The 26270-nt window shown below is 53.8% G+C and overlaps 1 protein-coding gene across 2 annotated transcripts in view; it reads left to right on the top strand.

Moving 5' to 3' along the window:
- Positions 1–26270, top strand: part of CARS1 (cysteinyl-tRNA synthetase 1) — a 53606-nt gene that overhangs the window by 22060 nt on the left and 5276 nt on the right. For both annotated transcript variants that reach the window (XM_036764552.1, XM_036764553.1), the window contains 11 exons: positions 3925–4046; positions 7132–7244; positions 7980–8108; positions 8368–8497; positions 9613–9716; positions 10689–10786; positions 11631–11820; positions 12374–12442; positions 14897–14978; positions 25613–25693; positions 25992–26059. In XM_036764552.1, coding sequence (XP_036620447.1) covers positions 3925–4046; positions 7132–7244; positions 7980–8108; positions 8368–8497; positions 9613–9716; positions 10689–10786; positions 11631–11820; positions 12374–12442; positions 14897–14978; positions 25613–25693; positions 25992–26059 — 1186 coding nt within the window. The remainder of the gene's footprint in view (positions 1–3924; positions 4047–7131; positions 7245–7979; positions 8109–8367; positions 8498–9612; positions 9717–10688; positions 10787–11630; positions 11821–12373; positions 12443–14896; positions 14979–25612; positions 25694–25991; positions 26060–26270) is intronic.

The raw sequence follows: 26270 nt of genomic DNA on the forward strand, positions 1-26270 counted from the left end.
CTCCAGCCCAGCCCTCCAACCTCCAGACATCCCAGGACTTAGGGAGCCCCTGGAATTGGGGGGAGCTCAACGAGGTGGGCTGGGTCCATGATTAGAGCATTTAAAAAGGCAGCACTTGTGCTCCCCCTTGTGGGGGCATTGCCCTTCTGTGCGCTAAGGTCTGCCCTGCATTCTCTGGGCATGTGGACAGTGTGGACGCTCTGGGTTCAGTGCTTGGGGCTTTCTCTGAACAAGACACAGGCATGCACAGCTCCCAGTCCAGGGGGAGCCGTAACACACGTGAATAGTGATGCTCCAGGTAGGCTGGACCTGGGGCCCTGGCTCCAGCAGACCCCCCCCCAGGCCTAGATCACTTCAGCATTCATCAAGCAGCTGCTTGTGTTAGGCCCTGGGCTAAGTGCTGGGGGAAGAGACAGAAAGGAAACAGGCCAGTCCTGGGGCATGTGCCGCTTACATACATCAGCATGTACTAGGTACATGCAAAGATCCAGGGTCATCACAGGGGGCTGGGCCTCCTGCTGAGTCTGGGGGTGAGGGGAGAACATTGCGGGCCTGGGTGGCGGCTGCTGCCCAGGCACAGCAGTGGAAGATGGGGTGTGGAGAGGAGCCTGAGAGGCCCAACAGAGGGATTGTGAGGCCGTCCTGCCCATGGCCAGGAGCCGCTGGAGGGCCAGCCCTGCAGTTGGGTGGCTTTGTGGAGGATGGATTAGCACAGGGAGAGACTGGAGGCTTTTCCAGCAGCCAAGGCAGGTGGTGATGAGGGCCAGAGCCAATTTTGTCACCGTGTGAGTCAAGAGGAGGGACCATCGATGAGCAGTGTTGTCAAGACAGCAGTAACAGGATTTGATGATGGGTTAGGTGTGTGAGTTGGCTGAGAGGAAGCATCAAGGATGACGCCCTGGTGACAGACCTGGGCGGCAGGAAGGCTGGTGGTGCCCTCAGTGGCCATGGGAGGATGTGGGCCCAGGATGGCGGATTAGTGAGAAGTGGTGCAGCTGAGCTCACCAATGCCATGCCTCCACAGCCAGACCATGTCCTGGTGCAGAAATCCAAGGAAAAACCACAATGAGGTCTATTTTCAGCCTAGGTCAGGATAGGGAGACAGAGAGGGCTGTAGATACTGGAGATGAGGACTGGACAGGGGTCTGTGGGCCTTGAGTATCCCAGCGCACAGGAACCGAGAAAGGGCTGAAGCTGCACCAGAATAAGAAGTCCCAGGCAGGGGCAGGAGGGGGGAGCAGCAGGTGCCAGCTGGCAGCCATCACTCACCTGTGCCTGTCACAGATCCCTGGAGGACTGAGGAGGCCTTCCTCAATTAAGAAAATGAAATCAGAAGGGTAAATTGGGCATGCAATGAAAAAAACTAGAAAACCAACTAAGTGAAGGACACCCCCCCCAATTAAACAAGACAGAAGTCTTGAAAATCGAAGGAGAGATTAACAAAATTGGAAGCAAAAAACTTCTTGTGAATTGGCAAAACTGAGTTGTTTTAAAAAAAAAGTAAATTAGATAAATCATTGGTTAACTTGATTTTTAAAAAAATACAAACCAAATTACCAGCATCGAAATTAAATAGATGCGTTTACAGTCAATGAAGAAGAAATAAAGGAAGTTATTAGGAGCCGTTTCAGCCAATTATATGCCAATAAATGAAATGGACAAATATTTACCAAAAATATAAAACTTCCACCTTACCAGAACAAGACACAGAGGACTTAAATAACTGTAAATGAATAAGCTGCAGATGAGCCCCCAAAGAAACCTCAGCAAGCTGACTCAGCGTTGTCTGAGGAACGCCTGGGACAGTTCAGGACGGGAGAAGGGAGAGTGCAGACAGCCCAGATTTCAAGGCAGGACAGAGGCAGAGAAAACCAAACCTTTAGGTCTGGAACCCCTTTCACCTGCCGTGAATGGCCTCCCGCCTTCTCTGGGCCTGGAAACGCCACCTCAGGAAATGCTCCTGTGTGTCATCCACAGTGGCATCTCCTTGGAGAAGGTGCGTGTGATTGGAGAGAGCTCTCCCCAAGACACTCTTGGCTTCTCTTAATATCTCACGTCTATTAAGGGCTTCAACAAGGATATATACTTGGGTTACATAAAATCTCATTTACCATTTCAGTAAAAAGGCATCCAAGCAGGCAAAATATCAAAGCTTTGATGATCTGGTTACAATCAGATTCAAAATTGTTGGTTTTGGCAACATGTTGTGTTTCTAGGTTTTTGCATGCATTTTGATGGGAGCACTTGGTTGTTTCATACCTGCTGGTTAGGAACATTTCTAACTATAAGTGTAGGAAATCTTAAACGTTAGCAGGCTTTAAGGATCATTTATACCCCAGGAAATGGCCTTTAAAGATCTGCATGAGCGCCTCACAGAGATGGAATGAGCATCATCTTTTCCTCTAAGGAATTTTTCTCTTTTTGTAATTATGCCGCTGATCCCACTTTGTAGCCAAGAACACGGTTTCCTTTTCTTTCCGAACCAAAGCTTAGCACAGCTTTCTACATAGTTTACTGTTTTCCAAATGGTCTCAACGGTCTTGGTCTGAAACATTATCATGAGGGAGAAGCTAGCCTGTTAGAGTTCTATGTATTGTGGGAACCGTGCTTTAAGGAAAGGAACCTTAGAAGCGTAAGCTTGGTCTCTGCTTCTGGAACAGTAAAATATTTTAATTAGAAAAAAAAATCCCAAGTAGGAGTCTGCTTCTTCCCCGCCTGTTTAATTTACCAAGTGTTGATTGCACAGGACCCCTGCCCTTCATACACTTCTGTCCCCCCAAGGGGCCGGTATGGACCCAGATTCCATGAGGACCTGCTCTGTGCAAATACATAGAAAGCAATGAGGAGGGGGAGGCACGAGCAGCTAGGGGAAGGGTCAGGAACGACTTCGTGTAGGAGGCAGCCTTAAAGCAAAAGATTCCATGAGGTTGAGGCGAGGTGACATGGAGTCAAGGCAACAAGCTTTTATTAAGCACTTACTGTATGCCAGGCACTGTGCTCACTGCTGGGAATACAAATACAAGCAGAAAGAAAGGTAGTGCTTGCCCTCAAGGAACTTATGCTCTAATACAAGAGACAGTGCACTGAATGTGGTTGAAAAGTGTGCATGGGGCATAAAGGTCTGCTTAAGGGGGTGGGAGCAAAGCCTGGAGAGGAATGAAGACACGATGGCTGGGCCAGGTGGTTTCTTTCACCTGGAGGTTCTGGGAGGAATCATCCAATCAGAGGAAGTGGCCCCAGCGACAGAGAAGATTCAGTGGCACATGGAGAGAGGGAGTGCGACCTGGGATGAATGCGGCATGGAGAAGAGAGGAAGGAGGTCATCTTCAAGGCCATGCAAGGAGGCTGGTTTGACTGAGCCCTAAATTTGCACGACCAGAAGAACAATCTTCTGATGTGCGTGTGTGTGAAGGCCAGCTGGGCTAGAGGGATTGTAAGGGGCTTCCCGTGCCACCCTCATAGCAAGCCTTGCAAGGCTTTTGGCCTGTGGAGGCACTGTTGGCCAACTCTTGAGACCCACTAACTTTAGGAATTTGTTTGGTCCCAGGGAGGAGGGTTGAGGGAAGCTCAGTAAAACTGAGCATAAGCAAGTAGAGGCTGAAGATCATGCCTGAAGGCTGATCATGTGGAGGCTGTGCTCCCCTCCCTGCAGATCGGTCCCAGGACCTCAGGATGTGTTTTGGAGGACTCGCCATACCCCAAGCAGCTTTGTGCTGATGTTCCGTAGAGAGAGGACATGAAAGTCATCCAGACAGCCACTTCTGACAGAGGAGGAAACCAAGGCCCTGGGGGAGTCGTTTGGGTAGAAGGTCATCAGAGGCAAGATTTGAACCCAGGTCCTCACTCCAGAGTCATCGCACCTACCACTGTACTGTGTTTTGATAGGACTGACCAATTCTTTTAAAAAAATCTTTTACTTCCTAGTTACGTGTCCAATGGTTCTGTCTACTTTGATACGGTGAAGTTTGATTCCAGCGAGAGACACTCCTATGCCAAGCTGGTGCCGGAAGCTGTTGGGGACCAGAAGGCCCTCCAGGAGGGAGAAGGTAAGAAGACCATCCTCCTAGGGGCTGGTGCTGGAGCCTCCTCATACCTGAGACCCCTGGGTGTACGGGTGGACACGTCCCTGGAGCTCTGAGGCCCAAGCTGGGGATGCCCTTTCCTTCCTCATCTGCAGGATGAAGCATTGGAAAGACCCCTCTCAGCTTTCCTTTAACATCTTGAGCATTTTAGCCCTGGTCTGCCCTGGCCTAGTCAAGTGGCTGATTGGGCGGAGTGTCCTTGAGGGTGACCGGTGTGTGCTCCCTGACCGTGAGGGGGAGCTGGTGTCCCCTGGGACTCTGACCACACCTCTGTCCCCCCCGCGCAGCTGTTGTAATCCCAGCAGTGAAGGCACGAGGGTGGCCCTTGCCTCCTCAGCAGCCTGACAGTCCTACCTGAGTGGACGTGTGCACGTGTCCATTTTAATTGGGTTCAACCATCAGCCCCCCACTTATCTGTCATGTGCAGCAGAGGAGCCCGGGTGGGGGCATAACATACCACTTCCTCATGGTGGGGAATGACCCACATGTGCCCCCACACACTGTCAGGTCCATTCATTAGGAGCTGAGCACACCTGCAGCTGGGAGCCAGAAGGCTAGTGAGGAAGTCAGAGTGGGAGGGTGGGCCAGGCCCCCCAGACCCTGGTCTCTCGGGGACCTGTGAAGTACTCCTCTTCTCCCTGCTGGGGACCCACAGGGTGGGGCCAAGCTCTTCTGTGCCCCCAGTGAGGCAGGTATTGCTGCGACCCTCACCCCTAGGCTTTCTCACACTGCCTCCCTCCCCCTTCCCTCATCTTTGGCAGTTGAGTTCTAGGGAAATCACTCCCTTTCCTGTTCCTCTCTCTTGCCCCTTGCTTCTCACTGACTCCCTGGTCACCTAGGGCTGTGTCAGCACAGGCCAGTGGCCGCCAGGGATAGAAGGCAATGTCACTGTTGGGCTGTGTGGACATGTCATCACTTCGGGGGTTGTGATGAGTGCGCTCTGTCACACCATAGTTGTTTATCCTTGTACCTCCACCTTGGAACCTTCCTCAGGCTGGTCACTGCCCAGGCCCAGGCATTGCCCAGGGAGCCAAGTTCGGTCTGCCCAGGCCCTGGCTCTCCAGCAGCAGGAGGGAGGGAGCCTTTTTACAACATCTATGTGTCCTCTGCCAACAGTGTTGGTCTCAGCATTTGACGTGAGTCAGGCTGCTTTTTAAGGCTATTTTCTTTGGACATTATCAGAGCAATTATATTAATTTTGCTTTCTTCGCTTTGCCTCAGTTTGTAAAAGTCTTCCCACGTTTCTTGGAGTTCTCTACATTGGTCATTTCTTACTAAACCATCAGTAGGCATTTCTTAAGTAAGTACCTATGATGTGCCAGACAGTACTGGGCACTGGGGTTACAATCCCTGCCCACAAGGAGCTTATGTTCTATCAAAGGATATCACATACAATTAAGTGTCCTGTGTACAGAATAAATTCAAGGGAGGGAAGGCCCTGGCAATCTTGGGGAGGGGGGAGCAGAAGCGGGGGAGGGGGAATCTGGAGGAGGTGACATTTGAGCTGCTCCTAAAAGGAAGAAGGAATTCTCTGAGGCGGAAGAGAGGAGACAAGGCATGCGAAGCATGAGGGATGGCCAGTGCAAAGGTGTGGAGGAAGGACATGGAGGGGTGCAGTACAGGAACACAGAGAAGGCCCCTTGGGGCTGGATCACAGAGGGCCATGATGTCCATTGTGGCTGTCCAGGGTGCTACAAGTCAAACTGGGTAGTTCACCTTTGATCCTAGAGGTGGCAGGGGGCCCAGGGGAATGATGTGGTCAGCTGCTCAGAGGAGGAGGCCAGGGAGGGTCCCATCTGCTTGCCCTCAGAGGCTACCTTTGTTCAGCTGACCCTCACTGCTCTCCTTTTGGCTTTGGCCACCTTGGCTGTGGTGAGTGTGGTGTGATTGACCTGAGGAACCTTCCTCCCCTGGCACAGCCTCCAGCAGGGCCTTCCCGGCTGCCCTATCTGGGCCAGACCTGCTCTGTTATGGCTTAGCGCCACATGAGGGCGCCACTGGGACCACATCAGTAGTGTTTGGCTGGTCAATGGCCCATCCAGGCAGCCCAAGGTCCTGGCCTTCTCCCTTTGGGAGCCTTTGGATTGACTTTCCTGTGGAAACTCCCTGAGGGCAGGGGCTGTTTGGTTTTTGTCTCTGTATGGTTCCTAACAAACATCTATGGGATTCTTCAGTCGATGCTTTAGAAACTAGTTGATTCTCCCCCAGTCCCTTCAGTCTAGGGAGATGGCCCTTTTCTGTCCCTTCTGAGAGCCATGAATTCGAGGGAGGCATGATAGAAGTGTGCTCAGGGACTGCCGATTTGGTGCGGTTCTTGTGTGTGTTATGGCCTTGTCTGTGGCCAGTCTCTCTGTATCACGTTCCCTTTGTTGGTGAAAGCATAGGAGGTGTCGGACTTCTGATCTAGAGCCCTCAGGTCAGCCCTTTGGCAAATGTGAGGGAGTACTAAGTCGGGGTTGGCCCAGTGGTTACAGGCTTGTGACCGTGATGCTCTCTCTTTGTGGCCCACTGAGCAACAGAGGCTGCCCCCGTGTCTCCCCATGCTGTCTCCTGGACCCTTCTTCCTGGCACCGGCCTTTACTGACCATCTGTCCCCTCCCTGCCCCCTGTTTATCACCTTACTTGCTTCCTCCATCCCACATTCAACAAGGGCCTGAGAATCATGTCGCTAGTATGGTGAACTGTGAGCCTGGGCATCAAAATCTCATTGCCCCCCTCTCCCCCACCCCCAAAGGGATCACAAGGTCCCCTTGGCCATTCCCCGAAGCCACGATCACGTCACAAACCAGAGCCGCTGGGTGAGATTCTGTCGCTAGACACGTTCACCTGAGGTTGGCTTAAGTGGATTGTAAGGTGCGCTTGTTCCTACCTCGACACCCGCTTCATCACCAGATGGGGTTTGGTAGCCACGGTAGAGTTACAAGCAGGGCTGGAGCCAGTTCATCAGAGAGCATTTTGCAGCTTAATAGAAGAGGCGTCTCCTCCGTTAGAAGTCACCGATTTTATATCACGTCCCCTTTAAGCAACATTGGCTTTTCTGCATCCTCAGGAGACTTGAGCATCTCAGCAGACCGATTAAGCGAGAAGCGATCTCCAAATGACTTTGCTCTTTGGAAAGCTTCCAAGCCTGGAGAGCCGTCCTGGGAATGTCCTTGGGGAAAGGTAAGATGTTTCACCTGGGACCCTGCTCTGGGGAGCATACTTACCATCAGGGACACCAAACCCCAGTGAGGGAGGGCCGGGGCTCCTTCTTTGGCAGGTTGTGATACTGTGGGTGAGTACGCGTGCGTGCACACATGCACACACACACACATGCATGCAGGCACACAGACACAGACGCGCACACACAAATGCACACGCACACATGTGCACATACACATATACAATTTCTCAGTTACATGTTAAAAATTTTTATTTCTTTTAAATTTTGAGTTCCAGAGTCTCTCCCTCCCTCCTGCCCCTCTCCCATCCCTTGAGAAGGCAAGCAATGTGATGTCCATTAAATATGCACATGCAATATTGTGGGGGCCACTAGGGGGCAGCATAGTCTGTAGAGTGCCAGCCTCAGACACTTCCCAGCTGTGTGACCCTGGGCGAGTCACTTAACCCTGTCTGCCTCAGGTTCTTCATCTGTAAAATGAGCTGGAGAAGGACATGGCAAACTCCTCCAGTATCTTTGCCAAGAAAACACCCAAAATGGGGTCATGACGAGTTGTTGACTGAGTAACTGAACTCTTGGGGGGCCCTGGTGCCCTGACTCCCAGTGCCAGTCCCAGACGGCCCGGTTGAATGGGGTTAGTTCCATAAGTGAAGGGATGGGCTTGAAAGCGCCAAGCCAGGGATGTGGCAGCCATCCCAGAGGCTTGTCACTGGAAGCGAGCTCTGGTCTCTCTGCAGGGCCGCCCGGGCTGGCACATTGAGTGTTCCGCCATGGCAGGGACCGTTCTAGGATCTTCGATGGACATTCACGGCGGAGGCTTCGATCTTAGATTCCCCCACCATGACAATGAGTTGGCTCAGTCAGAGGTAAGTGCCCAGCCCCCCCGTCGCCGCCATCAGTGCAGTGAGCTGCTCTACAAACACTCACATTTCAGAAGACACTTGGCGCGAGAGCATTGGGATGGAAGAGCCTGGTTCAGACCTCAGCTCCCTCCTTGCTCAGCCACGTGGCGTGGCACACTTGTTCTTCAGCTGGGCTCCGGGCTCCGGGCTCCAGGCTCTGGCTGAGTGGTTCAGAAATATCTGGTTTTCCCCAAAGTCTTTACACTTTGACTTTCTGCTGTAGGCATACTTTGAAAATGACTGCTGGGTTAGATACTTCCTTCACACCGGCCACTTAACCATTGCAGGCTGCAAAATGTCAAAATCTTTAAAGAACTTCATCACCATCAAGGACGCCTTGAAGAAGCATTCAGGTAAGGCCTGACCTTCTTCGCCCCCTCAGATGGATGCGCCACGGCCCTCCTGCCCCTCCTTCCTCTCTGCCTGATGGTCTTTTCTGTCCCTGGCACATCCCTCACTGGGGGAATTCCCCAACATTCTGTCCTAGGCTCGTCTTTCCTGGCACTCCTTCGGGGGAGCTTGTGAGCTTCCATGGGCTAACCCACCCTGTCCTGCATCCAGTTTACATCTCTCCCAGCTTCGTTCCCACGTCAGCAGCTGCTATGGGACAGCTTGTACCAGACAGTGTGTCCGCACCTGAATCCCTTATCTTTTCCCTAAAACCTCCCCACTTCCCTGTGTTCCTGATGCCGTCCTCACATCTCCCAGACCCAAAGTCCTGGCGCCCCCTCCCTCGCCACGCTCCCTCATCCATTGCCTCGAGTCCTTTCTGTCTCCACATCTTCTCCCGCCTTATGACCCCTCCCTGGACAGTGTCCTCACCTCACACCTGGGCTATTGGAATTGCCTGCTGTGGGGGGAATCTCCCTGCCCCGATCTCTCCCCACTTCAGCCTTCCCTCCATGCCACAGTCAGAAGCATCTTCCTAAGGCTCAGGTGTGACCAGGGAACTCTGGGGGCTCCCAGATTCAGTGCTCTGTCCAGTCTTTGAAGCCCTTCCCATGCCAGCTCCAGCCTTACCATGCACATGCTCTGTGGCACAGCCAGACTCGTCTTTGCTCATCCCAGTCAATGACATTCATCCCGTCTCCCCCCTCTGTGCCTTTGCTTGGCTTGTCCTGCCTCTTAGAATCCCTCGTGTCCTTCAGAACCTGGACGAGGCGCTGCCATCCCGCTCCACTAGGCCTTTACTGATCTCCCTCAAATTCCCTTGTGTCAGCTTTGTGTGGATCACGCTTGTGCATTGGTGTGTGTGTTGTCTGCCCTCCCAGATCATGAGCTCCCAGAGGGCAGGGGTGCTGCCCCATTTTCTGTGGGGCCGCCATGCCTGACTGGCGCTCGGTTGGCACCCATCGATTGACATTCATGGGTTTCATGTCACAGCTTCCTTGGTATTTTCAATGGGTTGGTTTTTCTAATGTCTTTTGCAAAGAAATAAACCTCCCCATTCCAATGTGTCTCATTACAGCGCGCCAGCTGCGGTTGGCATTTCTAATGCACTCTTGGAAGGATACACTCGATTACTCCAGCAACACCATGGAGTCTGCCATTCAGTATGAGAGATTTATGAATGTGAGTAGGCGCACTGCTGTCCAGCCTGGGAGCCGCTGCCAGCCATGGGTCACAGCGTGCATTTCACTTGTAAACTCTCCCCATTCCTCCTGCCCGGGGAAGGGGGGGCCGGGGCATGGTCTGCCACCTGTGGGGCTTTAGCTGTGCTTCATGCTTTTTCCTCAACAGTACCTTCTCAGCTCCAAGCAGAGCCAGAAACCTGAAGTGGGCCTGCCTTGAGAAGCTGGCCATCCCTGCCCCCCATCCTGCCCCCTCCCCATCCCCCATCCCCCAATCCCCTGTGCACCCCTGCTGTGCTGGGAGGGAGACTCTCAGCTTCTTCTGTGCTCTCCCTCAGGGCGAAAGCTGCTTAGGGGCTTTAGTTCCAATGTATGATACTTTACTTAGGGTTAGGGTTAGGGTTAGAGCGCATTTAGGGTCAGGGGGAGTGTCAAAGAAAAAAGTAAGATCCCCTGCGGGTGACCCTGAGGGGTCTGCCAGAAATGATTTTTGTTAAGTTGACATTATGTAAATTCAGGCATTGCTCAGCTGGGGGAGAAACATTCTTTCAGGAAGGCCGGGCCAATTCCCCTCTCTACTCCTCTGCTCATGTGCCCCAAGGAGTCTCTAACATCGGATAATTTGAAGTCATCTTGATTGGGATCTTAAATGAGGAAAGGTCACAACATGGTCACATAGTTTGGCTCATAAAACGCTGCTTCTCCCACAATGCCCCCCTGGAGAAGTCTCAAGGCATAAGCCGAGGGCCTCCTTCCTGTTCCCTTCTGGATGGGCTGGAAGGCCCTGGGGTGGGTCCCAAATGCGCCCCTCCCGCTTCAGGATGGGCAGGGAGGCACCCTCACCCAAGGCCTTTTTCCTTGGTCTTGACCTTTCTCAAAGAGCAGATGGCCTGGAGAGGCCAGAAGCCTGGAGAAAGAGCAGTTTCTGACTCTTCAGCTGAACTACAAGGGAGGTTTTTACTCTTTCTCACAGGAGTTTTTCTTAAATGTGAAAGACATTCTTCGTGCCCCAGCTGATGTGACAGGTCAGTTTGAGAAGTGGGAAGACCAGGAGCTGGAGCTGAACAAAATGTGAGACGCCTTCATTGTGCTCTGGAGGTTTTCTGTGTTTGTGACAAGCTTCGGGAGGGGAACTCCTCGAGGTCCTGAGCACCCCCAGGGGGCTCCAGCTTCCTGTGGCCCCGCCCTCCCCGCTCTCCCCAGCATCTTCAAACATCCTTCCTCTTTTCCACTACATTCACTCTCCCATCTCCCTCCCTCCCTTCCAGTGGCTTTGACGTCACATGCGAAACAATTCTAGTTCTGTTTTTCTAAATTTCCTTTTTATTGTTTTCCACTTTTCAAGTCTTTCTTTTTTTCTCCCCACCCCCTTCCTTCCCCTCCTCGAAGAAGGAACACAAAAGCTCTGGACCCCAGAAGCCCAGTCAGACCAGACAAATACGTTGGCCCTGCCTGTTCATTGGGTCACCCTCCACCCTGAGGTGGCTGGGCCTCTGGGAGTCTGGGTTGGTTAGGGTTCCCAAGGCTTTCATGTCTGCTCATTCTTGCAGTGTCGACGTTCCTTGGGTCCTGCTCACTTTCCTCTGCATCTGTTCAGACAAGTCTTGGAGCTCTCTCTGCAGCCAGCCCCTTCCTCCCTTCCCCAGCACAGCAGTGCCTCATGACAGAGCTAGTCCATTGCTCATGCCACATCCCGGCTAACCGGCAGCCCCTCGCCCCCTGTTCAGCCACTGTCAGTGTTTGGGTCCCTGAGGGTCCTTCTCCTCTTGGCCGTGTCCTGGAGGAGCCTGGGCCCCGAGGAAGGTGTAGCTGGTGATTTCCCAGGCCAGATCCATGTTTTTCTTTCAGAATGCCCAGGCCGATTCCCCTCTTCACCAACAAAACATTTGCCAACTTTGCTTCTTCTTCTCACCAGTTTTTATGACAAGAAGTCAATGGTTCACGAAGCCCTCTGTGACAACATTGACACACGCACGGTCCTAGAGGAGATGCGGTCGCTGGTCAGCCAGAGCAATCTCTACATCGCGGCTCGGAAATCTGCCCGGAGGTTGCCAAATCGCGGCCTGCTGGCCAACATTGGTGCTTATCTCACCCACATGCTGAAGGTGAGCCAGGGGTGCTCAGGACCAGGAGGAGTTTCTGGGGGCCCCATGCCTGCAGGGAGGGGGCGGCAGGGGAGGCTTTGCTTGTGGAGCCCTTGGCTGTCTGGCCCAGTTATTATATGGCTGATGTCGCTGCCTCCAAAAGGGGAATCCTACACCTGCGGTCTGTGATCTGCCATGTCCTTGACAAAGCTCTCAGGTCTGAATTTAATGGTGTCTTGGTCACAAGGAAGGCACCCAAGCATGAGCTGGTGCAAGCCACGAGGCAGGCACCTCTCTGCCGTCAGGCTGCTGCCCCAAGGAAGGGAACCTGAGTGCCTAAAATGTCAGTGATGGAGGGAAAGGGCAGCTGACTGGCCCTTCATGGCTGTCAGGGTGGAGCCCATCCAGTGGGCACCCTTCTTAGGCCAGACTCCTAGGGAAGCTCTAGGCAGGGCTCCCTGGCACCATTTGTGCTCTGAGGAGGCCAGGGAACCAGGCATGGAAGAAGGAGCCCAAGCTTGGCCACCCTCCGCCTTCGACGTGACATTGTGTTTTTGTTTGTCCCCGACCCTAGATCTTTGGTGCCATAGAGAGTGAGGAGACACTGGGCTTCCCAGTCGGTGGAAGTGGATCCAGCGTGAACGTGAGTAGAAGCTGAGTCTCTGTGTCGGGCCTGCCCTCCAGGAGGCTCACGTTGGTGGGGTCTTGTCTGGAGCGGTGGGCTCATCCCTAGCCTGCTTGGAGGAATCATCTCTTGGAGTGTTTCAAATCCAAAGGAGGACTTGTACACAGAGGCTAAATGTGGGCTTCCACCCACGCCTGGAAAGGAAATTGGCTAGAAAGTGACAATTCCAAGATTTTGGGAGCCATTATATACTTCAAACCCCCTGTCCAATTCAGTCCTCGTTCGTAATATCAGTGCTTAAGACCATACCAGAAACCAAAAGCCAAAAACTCTAAAGCAATGAAGCTTTTTCCATCCCAAGGTGCACTAATACGACTCCTGCACTTCTGGTTTGCGGGCATTTTGTCCAGAGAATCTTGTGTGCTTTAGACCAGTCAGCCACGTTAATGTAGGGAGAAGGAAGGCCCGCATGGATGCGTCCTGGAGCAGCTGTGGCTGTGGGCCCTTCTTCCTAACCAGATCTTAGGTAGAAAACTCCTTTTTGGCGACCCCTCTTCCCTGGGAGAGCAAGCGCTTCTCAGACATCTGTGTGCCAGCCGGGCCTGTCAGGAGTGGGGGAGTGGAGCAGAAAGGGGGCAAGCAGCAGGCCCGTACGGCCTGTGTCCCCCCCCGAGGCTTCTGGCAAAGGAGGGGGCACTCAAGTCCAGAGCCATAGAAGGACCACCCAGCACGCTCTGTCCAGAAAGCCTCGGACTCAGGCTTTGAACCCAGGGAGAGTGGTTAGGGTCACCTCCTACCCCATCTGTTCCTAGGGCCGTAACTTTGGAAGAAAGCTCAGGAGCACGTCTCCCTCCTCCATGGGCATCTCAGTTTAGTTAGCGTGGCCCCAGCTCTCACTGTGTACCCAAAGCCAAACTGACCATGCCTTCTCCAGGGAACAGGACACACACAGCAAACATTAAACACAAAACCTATACAAAGGCTTTTCAAGAGGAGGGCACTTCCCAGGGGCTGCATCGGAGCTGAGCTTTAAGGAAAGCTAGGGATTCTGAGAGCTATGGCTGGGGAGGGTGCGTTCCAGGCATGAGGGACAGCTGGGACAAAGGTCTGGAGGCAGGAGTACAGCCAGCAGGCCAGTGTGCGAGAGAGCCGTGTGTATGTGTGCCACTAAAGTCGGCTGGAGTCAGGAGCTGAGGAACTTTCAAAGCCAAACAGCTGAAGTTCATGTTTTGTCCCCAAAGTAAGAGGGGGACATTGGAGTTTGCAGAGCCAGGAGGTGGGGGAGGCTGCGGCTGGTACATTAGGAAAACCACCCTGGCAGTTGGGCAGAGTGGAGACTGGCAGCCTCTCGGAGAAGAAGCCGCCTCCTGTGAGGCGCTCCCGACATTCTGGTCAGCCTTCAGTACAGGGTTTGGTAGGGTGGGTTCCCAAGACTCAGAAGACAGGCAAGCCTCTCCTTATTGGACAGCAAAGATTGGGAACCAGGCTCCTTGGTTAACTCCTTGTGGGGCTTAGGGAGCCAGGTGACCTTGGCCAAGTCCTTTGTAGAAAGGATTACAAACTCTGAAGCTCAGGGGGCTTGAATCAGATGTGAACAGTCCTAAATTGGATGTCAGTGCAAATAAACCAAACCCTGGGACAGAAGCCAACCTGGGGAGATCCTTGGGCCTTCTGTTAGCATTTCAGTGAAAAGAGACAGTGTGTGGGTAGAAGTGGTGGCGGCCTCCTTCATCCTGGCCTCAGACCAGACCTTTAGAAGAAGGCTCCTTCTCTGAGTGCTGCCTTTAGAGCTGGACCTGGGGCTCCGTGGGCTCGTGGCCATAGGCACACGACAGGCTTGGCCCTAGCCCAGGCACCCATGGGCCAAGAGTGGGGAGAGGTTGCTGTTTGGGTGGTAAAAGGAGGGCTGATGGAGCCTGTTAGGTTGCCCACTTTACCCCCAAAGGCTGCTGGCTGCTCTGTCACTCTGAAGATGGCCTGGGCCCCTAGGGAAGGTCACCCAGCAGAGATGAAGGCAAGAGTGCCCTGTCCAGGGTCCTGCCTGGTGGGGGTGGGGAAGGCTCCCCTGTGCTCGCTGGCCCCCTGGGGGCCGGGCCCAGGCTGCAGAGGCCATGGGCTGAAGGGTCCAGGGGCCCTGCCAGAATCCGGTCCAGGTTACACAGGATCTTTCCTGTTTTTAAACCTGCTGATCCCTGGAAAGAAGAGAACACAATTGTTTGTGCTCATTAGGTGGCTAGGAGTCATAATGGATAAAGCCAGGCTGGTCCTGGAGTCAGGAAGGCCTGGTGGCAGACTCTGACTAGCTGTGTAACCCTGGACTTCTGTCCGCCTCAGTTTCCTTGGCTCTAAAATGGGATCATAACAGCTCTATTGGGGTTGTGAGGATCAGACAAGGTGCTGTTTGTAAAGTGCGGAGCACAGTGCTTGTCATGCAGTAGGTGCTTAGTAAACGCTATTCCCTTCCTCTTGCAGCTGGAGTCCACGGTGATGCCCTACCTGCAGGTGCTCTCAGACTTCAGAGAAGGGGTGCGGAAAATCGCCCGAGAGAAGAAAGGTAAGGTCCGGCCCTGCTTGCCCAGGAGATGGGGGGGAGAAGTCGTTGATGGGGCTTGCTGGGAGGAGGAAAGGTTGCTCTCAGAGAGCCTGGCTTTTGGAATTTCTCCATTAGTGGGTGTGCCCCTGGACATTTTTATTCAAATCTTTGACCTGTTCCTAGATTAAAATCATAGCTAGAGGGCTGGGAGGAGCAGGGCTGTTACCCGCCCCCCCTCAGCCTGCTGCCCCTGAGCTGAGCACCCAGGAGCCAACCTCCTCTTGGTGGTTGTGTCCAAAGACCCAGGAAGCTTTGGACTCAGAAAGGGCCTCAGGTCCTGCCTCAGACACTTCTGTGTGACCACAGGAGAGCTGCTTTACTCGATGAGCCTCTGAGGAAAGAGGGCATTTCAGACACAAGGCACAGCCTGGGCAAAGGCCTGTAGACAGGACCTGGAGTGTCGTGTGGGAAGAGTAGCAAGAAGGCTGGTGGGGCGGCCTACAGAGTGTGCCAAGGGGAGTGGCATGAGCACGGCTGGAAGAGTCAAGGGGCCCAGACCAAGGGGCTTGTGTTTGACCACAGAGGTCACAGGAAACCCTGGGTGCGAGAGGAGTGGGCGTGGGTGTGGAGGGCCATGGATGTGGTCTGAGCTGGCCTTGAAGTGTTGAGGGTTGAGGGAGACAAGGTCCAGGAACCCCAAGACTGGAATTCCCAGACAGGGTTGTTGAGGGGGAGAGCCCCTCAAAGACCCAAGTACTGGAGAGGGTCGGGCCCATCCGGAATGAATTCACTATCTCAAGCATTCTTTAAGTCAAGGTGGCAAAGGTTTATTACGCTTTACAGGGGGCAAGAGAGTTCTTAGGGAACCTGCAACCTTACAGGGGCACAGGAAAGTTTATATGTGAGATTTGGGGGTAAAACCTGTCAATTAGGTGTTTTGGGATGGGATTAGGGAGTGGTTAAGAGGTGGTCAGTTCTTAAAGGAACATGCACTTTTTGTATCTACTGCCCAGGTGTCTTACCCAGAGTTCACTGGGAAATAGCCCGGGGCGGGGGTGGGGGGGAGGTGACCTGGAGGTGTGGTTTTGACCTTGAAACATCACTAAGTCAACCAACAGTCACATCGGAGTGGGAATATCCAGGTGGCTTTCATCAAACATCTTGTTAGACAAAATGAATGTAAAGGAGTATACATTTGACTATGTCTAGGATACACATCAGTAAGGTCAGTCAGTAGTAAATATTGTTATGTCCCAGTGCACAGCCAATTAGCAATACACAAGGAGCCAGACCAATAAATTCTATATGTGCAGCTGGCCGCAGTATCAGGAGGAGAGATAAGTGTTTGGCTAAGGCATGCTGCCCTTGAACTGGAGAGCAACTGCTGGGGCCAACGCATTGAAGCTAGGAAGAGATGTGATTTTAGAACTAGATGTGGTTTTGGAATTGGGGTCCAGGCACAGGCACCCAAGCAGAGGCTAAGGAGAAGTGTTAGAATTAGGGTCCAAGCACCCCATCAGAAGGAAGCTCCATTGTTAGAGACTAAGGCTGGAGGCCATAGTAGGAGCCCCTCCAGGAGGCGTTCTGGGTCTGACTCCCGTACCAAAGGCCTTCCGGGATGAGGGCGGAGGGGGGGCGCACCGAGCTGAGGGAAGAGAGAAATGAGCTCCCCCCCTCAGTGGCTCTTGGGAATCTCTCAGCAGTGTCGCTTTAAGGTGTTTTCAGTCAAATAAGAGGAGGGGGTTTGTAATTCCTGAGTGTTTCCTTGCTGTTTCAGCAGGTACCCGGCCTAGAGAGTGACCATTGGACACAGGAAAGGGCCGCTCTCTTGTTCAGTGTGCTTTGGGAGTTTTATCAGGAACTTAAGGAAAGAGCCAGCTGGGGAGGGAGAGGCACACACTTAGATGCCTGTAGTCAGATTTGAAAAAGATCTGGGGGTTTGAGTGGACCTGAAGCACCATGTGAGTCAGCAGTGGGATCCGATAGCCAAAGAGTTCCTGGGATCGAGGGCTGCCAGGCCTGGGGATGTGGCTCCCTGCTGTGTCTAGAATGGCATGTCATGTTCTGTTCCGTGTGGTGGCATTTAGCAGTCTTTCCAGGACCAGGTGTGCTGTGGCCCCGGGTTTTTTAGTCTCGCTCTGATGGTGATATGTGGTCGTCCCCAGCTGTGGGGTGGGGGAGGAGGGCATTCATTCGGGTCCTGCTGGGGACACTCTTCCTGGCCCCAGAGGAAGGTGGGAGCATGTTCCCCACAAGCTGCTCATTTAAACTCCTCCAAGTACTGAGTTTTCTTGATGTTCTTATGGTTTTCATCTGTTCCTGTTTATAAACTTGCAATAAGATACATGGTCCTGGGCCAGCCGGTCCCAGGCCAGATGTAGGCTCCAGGGCCAGCCGGTCCCAGGCCACCTGTGGGCTCCAGGGCCAGCCGGTCCCAGGCCACCTGTGGGCTCCAGAGCCAGCGGGTCCTGGGCCAGCCTGTTGTGGGCCATCCCATTCTGGGCCAGCCGGTCCCAGGCCAGATGTGGGCTCCAGGGCCAGCCGGTCCTGGGCCAGTGGGTCCTGGGCCAGCCATGGGCTTTAGGGCCAGTGGGTCCTCGGCCAGCCGTACGCTCCAGTGCCAGCCCGTCCTGGGCCAGCCGGTCCCAGGCCAGATGTGGGCTCCAGGGCCAGCCGGTACCGGGCCACCTGTGGGCTCCAGAGCCAGCGGGTCCTGGGACAGCCGTGGCTCCAGGGCCGTGGGCCTGCTCCATGGGACACAGATGCACTCACGGGGCCCCGTGAATGGCTAGCTATCATGGCAGGCGCTGGCTGGGCACGCAGTGGCTATCTTAAATGAGGCTATGGGGAAGATTGTGGGAGGCCTGGGCTTGAAGCAGAAGTCAAAGTTGGGGTGAATGAATCCACACATTCAGGGTCACTGAAGCCAAACCACCCCATGCAGGAATATGAGCATCTTTTACTGTAAGAAGCTTTACATTTTTTTCTTTTTGGCAGGGCAGTTGAGGTTAAATGAGTTGCCCAAGGTCACATAGCTAGTACATGTGTGAAGCATCTAAGGCCAGATTTGAACTCAGGTCCTCCTGATTCCAGGGCCGGTGCTCTCCTTACTGCCCACCTGGCTGCCCTGAAGCTTTACATTTTTAAAAAGTGTTTTTTCTTGTAAAATTTTAAAAAGAAAACTGATCCTTAAAGTACATTGGATATTCCCAGTGTAAAATGTTAAGAGAGATGAGGATAAACAATTCAGAGAGAGCCTACTGTGTGCCGGGCCCTGCACCAAGCCCAGGGAACGTGAATATAGATGTGCAGAGTCTGCCCTGGGAGCTTCCAGTCTAATGCGCAGGAAGGGGCCGCGGAGGGGTAGGGGGGGCCACGGGGGCACCCATGTGGTATTCCCTGATTGCCTCCGCTCAGATTCTGCTCTTCAGTCTCCCAGTAACATGGAGATAAGGAACAGGCAGGAAGCTGGTAGACTGCTGTCCAGTGAGGCAGGAAAGGTCAACCGGGGGAGGGAATTCCTAAGGGGCACGTTGCCTGGGCTGCTGTGTGGAGGGAGAGAAGCTGTCACAGTGGGCAAGGCCCAAGGTGATGGGGGCAGCACCTAGAGAGAAGAAGGAGACGGTAGTGGCCCACTCGGATATGGCGGCCCCCCCCCCCCCCCCCCCCCCCGGGAACAGGAAGGCTCCTCATGCATGACCCGGGCAGAGGGAGTGCAGTGTGGAGGAGGCCTGGGGTGGAGGGGAAAGATCTTGACTTCTGTTTGGACATGTCCCCATTCCACTGTCTCCAATTCTGGAGAAAAGGCTGGGCAGCTCTGGGGGCCTCTCCATTGAGAGGGTGCTCCAGTCCATGGGAGCTGCAGAGGTCAAGGCGGGAGTGTAGACAGAAGGGGCCAGGATGGAGCCTTGGGGGGACTCACGGACTGGGGAGCAGACAGGGAGGGCTGGGGTGGGGGCTCTGGGGGCTGCAGCACTGTCGCACCAGACCAGAGCCTAGGTTCTTGGAGTCCTGGAGTGTTTCTTAGGAAGATTCACACCAGACCACAGGATGTCCAGCCTGGCATTTACACACCCGCCCGCTCCTCCAAACTGCTGCCACTGTCCCTGTTGCAGAACCTTGGCTCCTCCTCTTCTGTTTTCCCTGCTCTCTTCCTAGCCACTCCCCCCTCCCATCACGCCCTTAGGGATCTCAGAGGGACCGGCCCTGCCCTGGTCTGACCACTTCACTGTCCTGCTAAAAAAGCCTGCAGTGACTCCCCAGTCAATTGGGTGGCCTCCCTCCCACCTTCCTTCAGACTGCTCGGGCTGGCTTCCACGCCTCCTTGTCTCCACCTTCCGCAGTCCTTATCTTCAAGGCTCTATCACCAGTGGCCTGGCCCTCGGCCCTTTTCTTTGAACCTTATGTGTCTGGACAGTGGTCTGCCCATTCCCCAAGATGATTGTAAGGTCTGTGAGGGCACAGGGGCTGGCACACAGCAGTCACTTAATAAATGCTTAGTGAGTTGCATTGAGTTGCCACTTCCAAGTAATAGTGGTTGGGTTTTCAGCTTTGTTGTGTCCAGTGGCCACTCTAGGCTCCTAAGGATGGGCCCTGTGCCGTTTTTTAAGGCTGTTTTCCTGTCCTTTTGTGACCTCTCTGGAGAGCAGCATGGAGAAGCGGGAAGAATGTCTGGGTGTGGATCCCACTTTGGGCCTGTGGGCCCTGGGGAGGTCGCTGCCCCTCTTTGGCCTCAGCTTCCCTATCTGCCAAATGGACAGGTGGGACTGCATGACCCAAGGTCCCTTCAGTCTCTGAAGGAACGATCCTTGGATGATTTTTAAAATCAGGTGAAGGGGAACCACAGACGAAAACCACTATGAGAAGGAATCTCCATGATTAGAGAGTAAAATCTATGAGGGTATTGAAGTCAAGAACCCATATTAGCACGTACTGGGCCCCAGCTTTTTAAATGAAGTCCTTGTTCAAATTCTAAGCATTTCTTTTTTCTCCTTCCTCCTTCCCCCACCACTGGAGAAAATGTAGACACCATCCCCTGGGTTACAGCTAGGCAGGGGCCAGGTCAGTGAAGGGATGCCTGGCTGTGCGTCAGGGGGTCACAGGGCTGGGCCGGAGGCTCCCAGGGCCTCCCTCCTTCTGCAGCCATTCACCCAGGGCTACCCTGCTCTCCTGAGTCACCCTTCTGTTGTAGCGTGATAGAGAGCCATGACTTTGCTGGGCCACAAGAGGATGTCAGTCTCTTCCCCCATGGATGGGCCCACCTTGGCTCTCAGCTCTTTGTCACCCTCGGGATTTCTGTAAGCCTCTCTTTCTTCTTTGGTAAAGTGGGGATTCCACCTTATTCTGCCCCCTCAGTGGGTTCTTGGGGGGCCATCCCTGGCTCTCTAGAGATGCTGTTGCAGTTAGGTTTCTGATAATAAAAATCCCCAAGGCTGCATGTGTGGTGCCCCAGCATCCCAGAGGGCAGAAGAGGAAGAAATCCATTGAAGCTACTATTGGTGCTGGCCTGGAGGAGCTCATGGAAAAAGGGCAATGGGGGCACCGCCCAAAGGCGGGGGGCGGGGGCTGGAAGACTCAGCATCTCTCCATGCCGAGCTTAGAGGCTGGTGAGCTTCAGACAAGCTCTGAGATTAGGTACAAGATCCTGTGCCGTTGGGACTGGGATGGAGCATGTCTCTGCTCGAGCCTCCAGAGGGCTGTTAATCTGGAATTTTCATAAGATTTCCCAAATTTTCCACCCCCACCCCAGGAGATTAAAGAGCCAAGCATCAGGAGAATGTGTCTCACATGAGTGAGTGTAGGGAAATGAAATTTGGGAAGGAAATCTCTGCCACAGACTAATCTCAGGTACACTGCAATGTGTGGCATTTTAATAGTGTTAGGGGAAGGTCCCCATGCTGAGCTCTTAGCCAGATTTGTGCCATGCTAGATTTTAGGACAAAGCCTGGACCAAGCCTATATTGCACAGCCACGTTTGAGTTGGAGGCTGCAAAGTAAAGCCTACTTTCCTGGCCTGATCTGGTCTGACCTAGTATGGCCTAGCCCAGCCTGGCCTAGCCTGGTCTAGTCTGGCCCATTCTGACTTGGCCTAGCCTAGCCTGGTCTGCCATGGCCCATCCTAGCCTGGTGTGGCCCAGTCTGGTCTGACCTAGTATAGGCTAGCCTAGTCTTGTCTTGTCTGGCCTGGCCAGCTGCTATTTCAGTAAAACAGGGCCAGGGGAGGAAGCTGCTTTGCATGCAGATTGTTTTTTTTTTTTTTGCTAAGGGTAAATATTCCATTAACCTTCCCTTGGAAAAGGATATACATATTGGAGAAGTGCTCTCTGCTCTTCAATTTTGGCCTAAATCTCTGTCTCTGAAAGAAGTTTGAATTATTAATGGAATTGGTCCCAGAGAAAGATGTTAAGTGGTTCTTGAATGAACCTGAGGCTGGGAGTCTCAGCAGTATCAGAGAAGCTTCTGGAAGAGGCCAAGGAGCTCAGCTGATGCCTAATCCTTGTGTCAGACAGGAGCCTTCTGCCCTGCTCTGTGCCAGGCCACCAAGGATGGCTGGGAAGGCCTGTAGGTCCTCCATCTCCAGGAAGCTTGTAGGTGCTGAGTGCTAGCTCAGGGAGCCTGAGGAGCTCCAGGATTATGGGCTCAGAGAGGAAAGGGAAGGGGAAAGGACACCCCTCAGTGCCTGGTGGCCCGGCCTGCTCCTGACTGAGCTGAACTCTTCCGTACATCAATGCTAGATTCCTGCCACCACTCAGCGTCAGGCCGGCCCACCCCGGCTGCATCCTCTTCTCTGCGTTTAGAATCTGGGCAGAGCGTGTTTTCCAGGATCTCTTGAAGATGCTGACAGCAGTGTGGCCACTGGGGCCACCTGTTCTTCTGGGCGCCTGGGATGCTGATCCAGCCCACTCCCTTGGACCCATTTCTCTTCTTTCTTACCTTTCCAGTAGAGCATCATCTCTGCAAGAACAGGGTTTGTCTGGCTCCTCTCACAGTGCCTGCTGGCACATAGTAGGTGCTTGATAAGTGCCTGCCTGGAAGAGAGGGTCCTGTGCCCTCTGCCTCTTCCCTGTGGCCACCGTGGCTCCCTCCTTCTCTGGCCCTCGTCCCCAGTACAGGCTCCCTGTACTGTCCTGCGTGGTCCTTGCCACCCAACCTCATCCTAGGACCGGGTCAGGAGGCCACTTCCTGTGCAGTTTTTCCACATGTTGGATGATGGCCCCCTCAGACAGTGCTCCCTTTTCCTCTTTGCTGGGATGACTTCACAGTTTGATTCCTGAGAGATTCCTCCAAGGGGGCTGTTCTCCTAGGACTCTGTTCTGGGGCCTGTCCTTCCCTGTCCCCCTTGGTCATCTCACCAAATCCTGTGGCTTATGCCAATGACTGCCAAGTCTCCAAGTTGGGTCCTGGGTTAATTGTTGTCCCTCATTCCCGAGGAGGACCAGAATGACTCTGCTAGAGTCCGGTGTCTGTGCCTCTGACCGTGGCTCATCAGACCAATACAAGCTCAGAAGGCTCTGCCCCGGGTTGGGCACATAGTCCATGCGAACATTGGAGGTGGCACATCTTGCCACCAAATTTGCACATCTTGCATCCTTGGGTCCTAACCCTCTCCTGACCTGCAGGCTCACATCACCACCCGTGTGCTGGACAGTTCCCTATGGGTGTCCCACAGGTATCTCAAAGTCGGCTTGTCACCAGACCACAATCATTGTTCCCTCCGAGCCCAGGTCCCCTCCAGCCAAGGACACTGTCATCCTTCCACTCCCCCAGGTTCACGACCTTGGCATCGTCTTCCTCAGTCCCACAGCCACTCAGCTGCCCTACCTCCTCCATTCTGCCTCTGGCCACTTCCCTCTGCTGCTGTGGCCTCCCTCCTTAGTCTCCCCTCTTCTAGGCCCTTCTCCACACAGTTGGTGCTCCCAGAACACGGCTCTGATCATGTCACTGCCACAGCCCTGCCCTTCAAAAGACTGGCTTCTAGATGGTTCTCTGGTGTTGAATGCTGGCCCTTAAGACTCATGTTGTAGACTCCCCTCCACTCAGTCTCCACTCCGGTAAAATGGGCTGATTCCTGTACACAACATCCCCGAGTCTGCCTTTCTGCCTTTGCCCAAATGAATGGGGGCCATGCCTGGAATTCTCTCCTCCCTTTCTGAATCCCTGGCTGGCCAGCCACCTTCACATAGTCCAACGCTTTTCTCATCTGCTGCCCATGTTGGCTCTGGGTCCTTTGACTTGGTGTGATTTTGTACTTGCCTATCTCTGCCTCCCTCCCCTGGCAGACTGTCACTGTCCTGAGGCCAGGGACAGGGTCCTTTTGGTCCACATCCTCAGTGTCAGAGGTGCCTCATGAGGATCGGTGGTCGAGCTGTACCACTGTTCTTCCTGGGCTGACTCCTCTGGGAGAACCAAGGCCAGGGGTTCGTGCTGCCCTTTCCCTGCACCCTAGGGGATTGATCTCGCTTCTTTGTCCTCTTCTCAGCACTTTTTAGAAGCTTCTTTGGCAGTGAGATAGAAACTACTTCAGGAGAATCTCCAAAGTCATTAAAAAGAGTTGGAAGTATTCTTGTAACCAGATCTCATAGATTTTCAGAACTGGCCTCAGTGCCCTCAAAGGCATCTCACTGAACCTGCACCTGGAAAAAGATTTCCCCCCCAACCCCATTCCAAGAAACTGTCAGCCGGCTTCTGTCTGAAGCCCTCCGGGGACAGGGAACACACTACCACCTCCATTTGTGGAGAGCTCTGAATCATGCGAAGTTCTTTCTGACACTGAGATATAATTGAAAAGGGGCCTCTTGAAAACTCTTGGCTCTGCCCCCTGGGGCCAGACAGAGCCTGACCGCCCCCTCTTCTGCTGGGCCAACAGCCACTGTCTGTTGGGGTCCCAGCTGCTTTCTCTGGTCCTTCCCCATCCAGGCTGTTTCCTCCCTGACTTTTGTAAATCATGATGCCCAGAACCAAACCCACGCCTGGTGGGCTTCTCTACACCCATCCCAATCAGGCTGCATTGATAGTCGACAGGAGAATCTTTTCCCAGCTCCCTGTGCTTCCATCTGCTTCCTTATCTGGAGCCCTCGTGGGCTCTTCTCCCAATGGTGCTTGGGTCACAATTGGCAGGAAGGCTCCAGTGCTTTGGCAGAGCTGACCCTGACTAGGTCTCCCCAGGCAGTCTGCATAAACAGGGAAGGGCCATGGGCTGGGGTCTGGAGCCATCTCTGTGTGGAGGGTCTTGGGCCACTTCAGCATCTCCAGGTCACATTTTACTGTGGGTGGGCTCTATTGTGAATACTGGTAGGGAACCACAGGTGCCTTCTGGGACTGTAGGGTATGATGGAGGAGCAGAAGGCCCACAGTGCTCTCTGCCTGAATCAGAGAAGTGTCGGGGGTTTATTATATGGACCTGAGAAATCTGGGAAGGCATTAAAAAATAGGGTAGAGTAACTTGGCTGATGAAAATACCTTTCCACTAACCATTAGCCACCTGCTGAACACACAGCCCAGTGCTGGGCACTGGTAGGGCAGAGGAAACAAGCTGCGTCTGCCCTCAGGGAGCATACTTTCTCCTGGGGACAGGGAGAGGAGGACATATTGTGTGAGTGACCCGAAGTTCAGGGCTGCGTTTACAAGGCACAGAGCTCAGAGGGGCTCCAAGTGGAGCGTTAGCAGCTGCTGGTGAGGCAGCAGGGCTTTGTCAAAGGAGCGTCAGAATGGCGCGACCTGATCTGTGCCTGAATAAGATGGCTCTGGCAGACCCTTGGGGCTGGTTGGAAATGGCAGACCCAGGCAGTGGCCCAGGCAAGAGTGGGAAGGCTGCCTCTGATGGGGTGATTGTGTTGGGAACAGAGAGGAGATGATGTACAGGGCAGGGCGGGGGGGACCCACTCCACCCTCTGTCTCAAGTGAAGGAGCTCAGGATGCTGCCCCTGTAGAGACACTGGGAGGGTCATGGGCTAGCCCCTGCATTCTGGCAGTTTGGGAGCCCTGGGAGAGTGCCCAGGAGGTTGGCAGCACTTGACCACTCCCTGCCTTGGCTTCCCTCTTTGCCCGGGGAGGGGGGCGGTGATTGACATTTTTTTTCTACGAGAGGAGTTAAGAGATTACTCTCCTACCCTGTTCATCAGATTTGGTTCTTCGGGATTTTGAGTTCTTCCCAGCACTGAAGTCCATCCCCAGAGGATGGAGATTTGTGCTGTCCTCTTCTTCTGGCTCCAGATGGCCAAAAGGATGTGTTCCCACCTCTGAAGGCAGGCCAGAAGAGCAGGGGGGTTCTCAGCATGTCCTGAGTGCTGGGTGCCAGGGAGCAACCAGTATAGCCTGATGTTTGGGTTAGAAAAGCAGTGGCAGTGCAGTGATGTCCCACTCTTGGAGAAGGAAGGAAAGGAGGGAGGGAGGGAGGAAGGAAGGAAGGAAGGAAGGAAGGAAGGAAGGAAGGAAGGAAAGAAGGAAGAAAAAAGGGAAGGCAGGAGGGAAGGAGAGAGAAGGCATTCCCTTGGGTCTTCTGTTCACATCCTTTTCTTTGACTTAAATGAATCCACTGGCCCCCAGTTTCAAGCTGGAGGGGTTCCTTCCCAGAGCCTTTCAAGGCTTCCCTGTCATGCTGCCCAGTGTGCCTGGGTATGTTGGGAGATACTGACCCCTTACCTTCTGTTGCCCAGTCACTGAGGTGCTGCAGCTCAGCGATGCCCTCCGTGATGACATTCTCCCCGAGCTCGGAGTACGGCTAGAAGACCACGAAGGTAACTTGGGCATCTTGGGGTCTGTTTCTAGGGTCAGATCCAAGTAGCTCAGAGCAGAGAAAGACCCTGGTGGGAATTCTGCACAGCTGATTACCAAAGGAAGGTGGGAAATGTCACCTTGGGTGGATGGCTGGGCTTCCTTCCCAGGTCTCTAAGGTGAACCCCCAGTGTCCAGGAGTCATTGCTTTCACCACTTTTCACCACTTCACCCTTCCCTTTGGGGCCTCCTGGGTGGGGAGGAGCACTGAGGCTGCTCTTCAGTCCAGCTGCTCCCGTAACCAAACAACTTGCTTTGCAGGCCTTCCGACCGTGCTCAAATTGGTGGACAGAGACACCTTATTAAAGGAGAGAGAAGAAAAAAAAAAGGTTTGTTTCTGAAAAGAGGAGGAAGCCTTGAATTTAAGGCCATTTTCTGTTTGAGGGTGTTGAACAGTGGTGGTTCTGTGTGGGAGGAGAGAGGCCCAGGAACGGTCTTTGCAGCATAGTGAGATCAGTCTGGAGGATGGGAGGCCATGGGGGTTGGGCTGGGGGCTAATCAGAAATGAGCCCCACTGGCCCCGAGTTCAAATGAAGGACA

Source organism: Trichosurus vulpecula, chromosome 6 (genome assembly GCF_011100635.1).
Source record: "Trichosurus vulpecula isolate mTriVul1 chromosome 6, mTriVul1.pri, whole genome shotgun sequence".
NCBI classification, from domain to species: Eukaryota; Metazoa; Chordata; class Mammalia; order Diprotodontia; family Phalangeridae; genus Trichosurus; species Trichosurus vulpecula.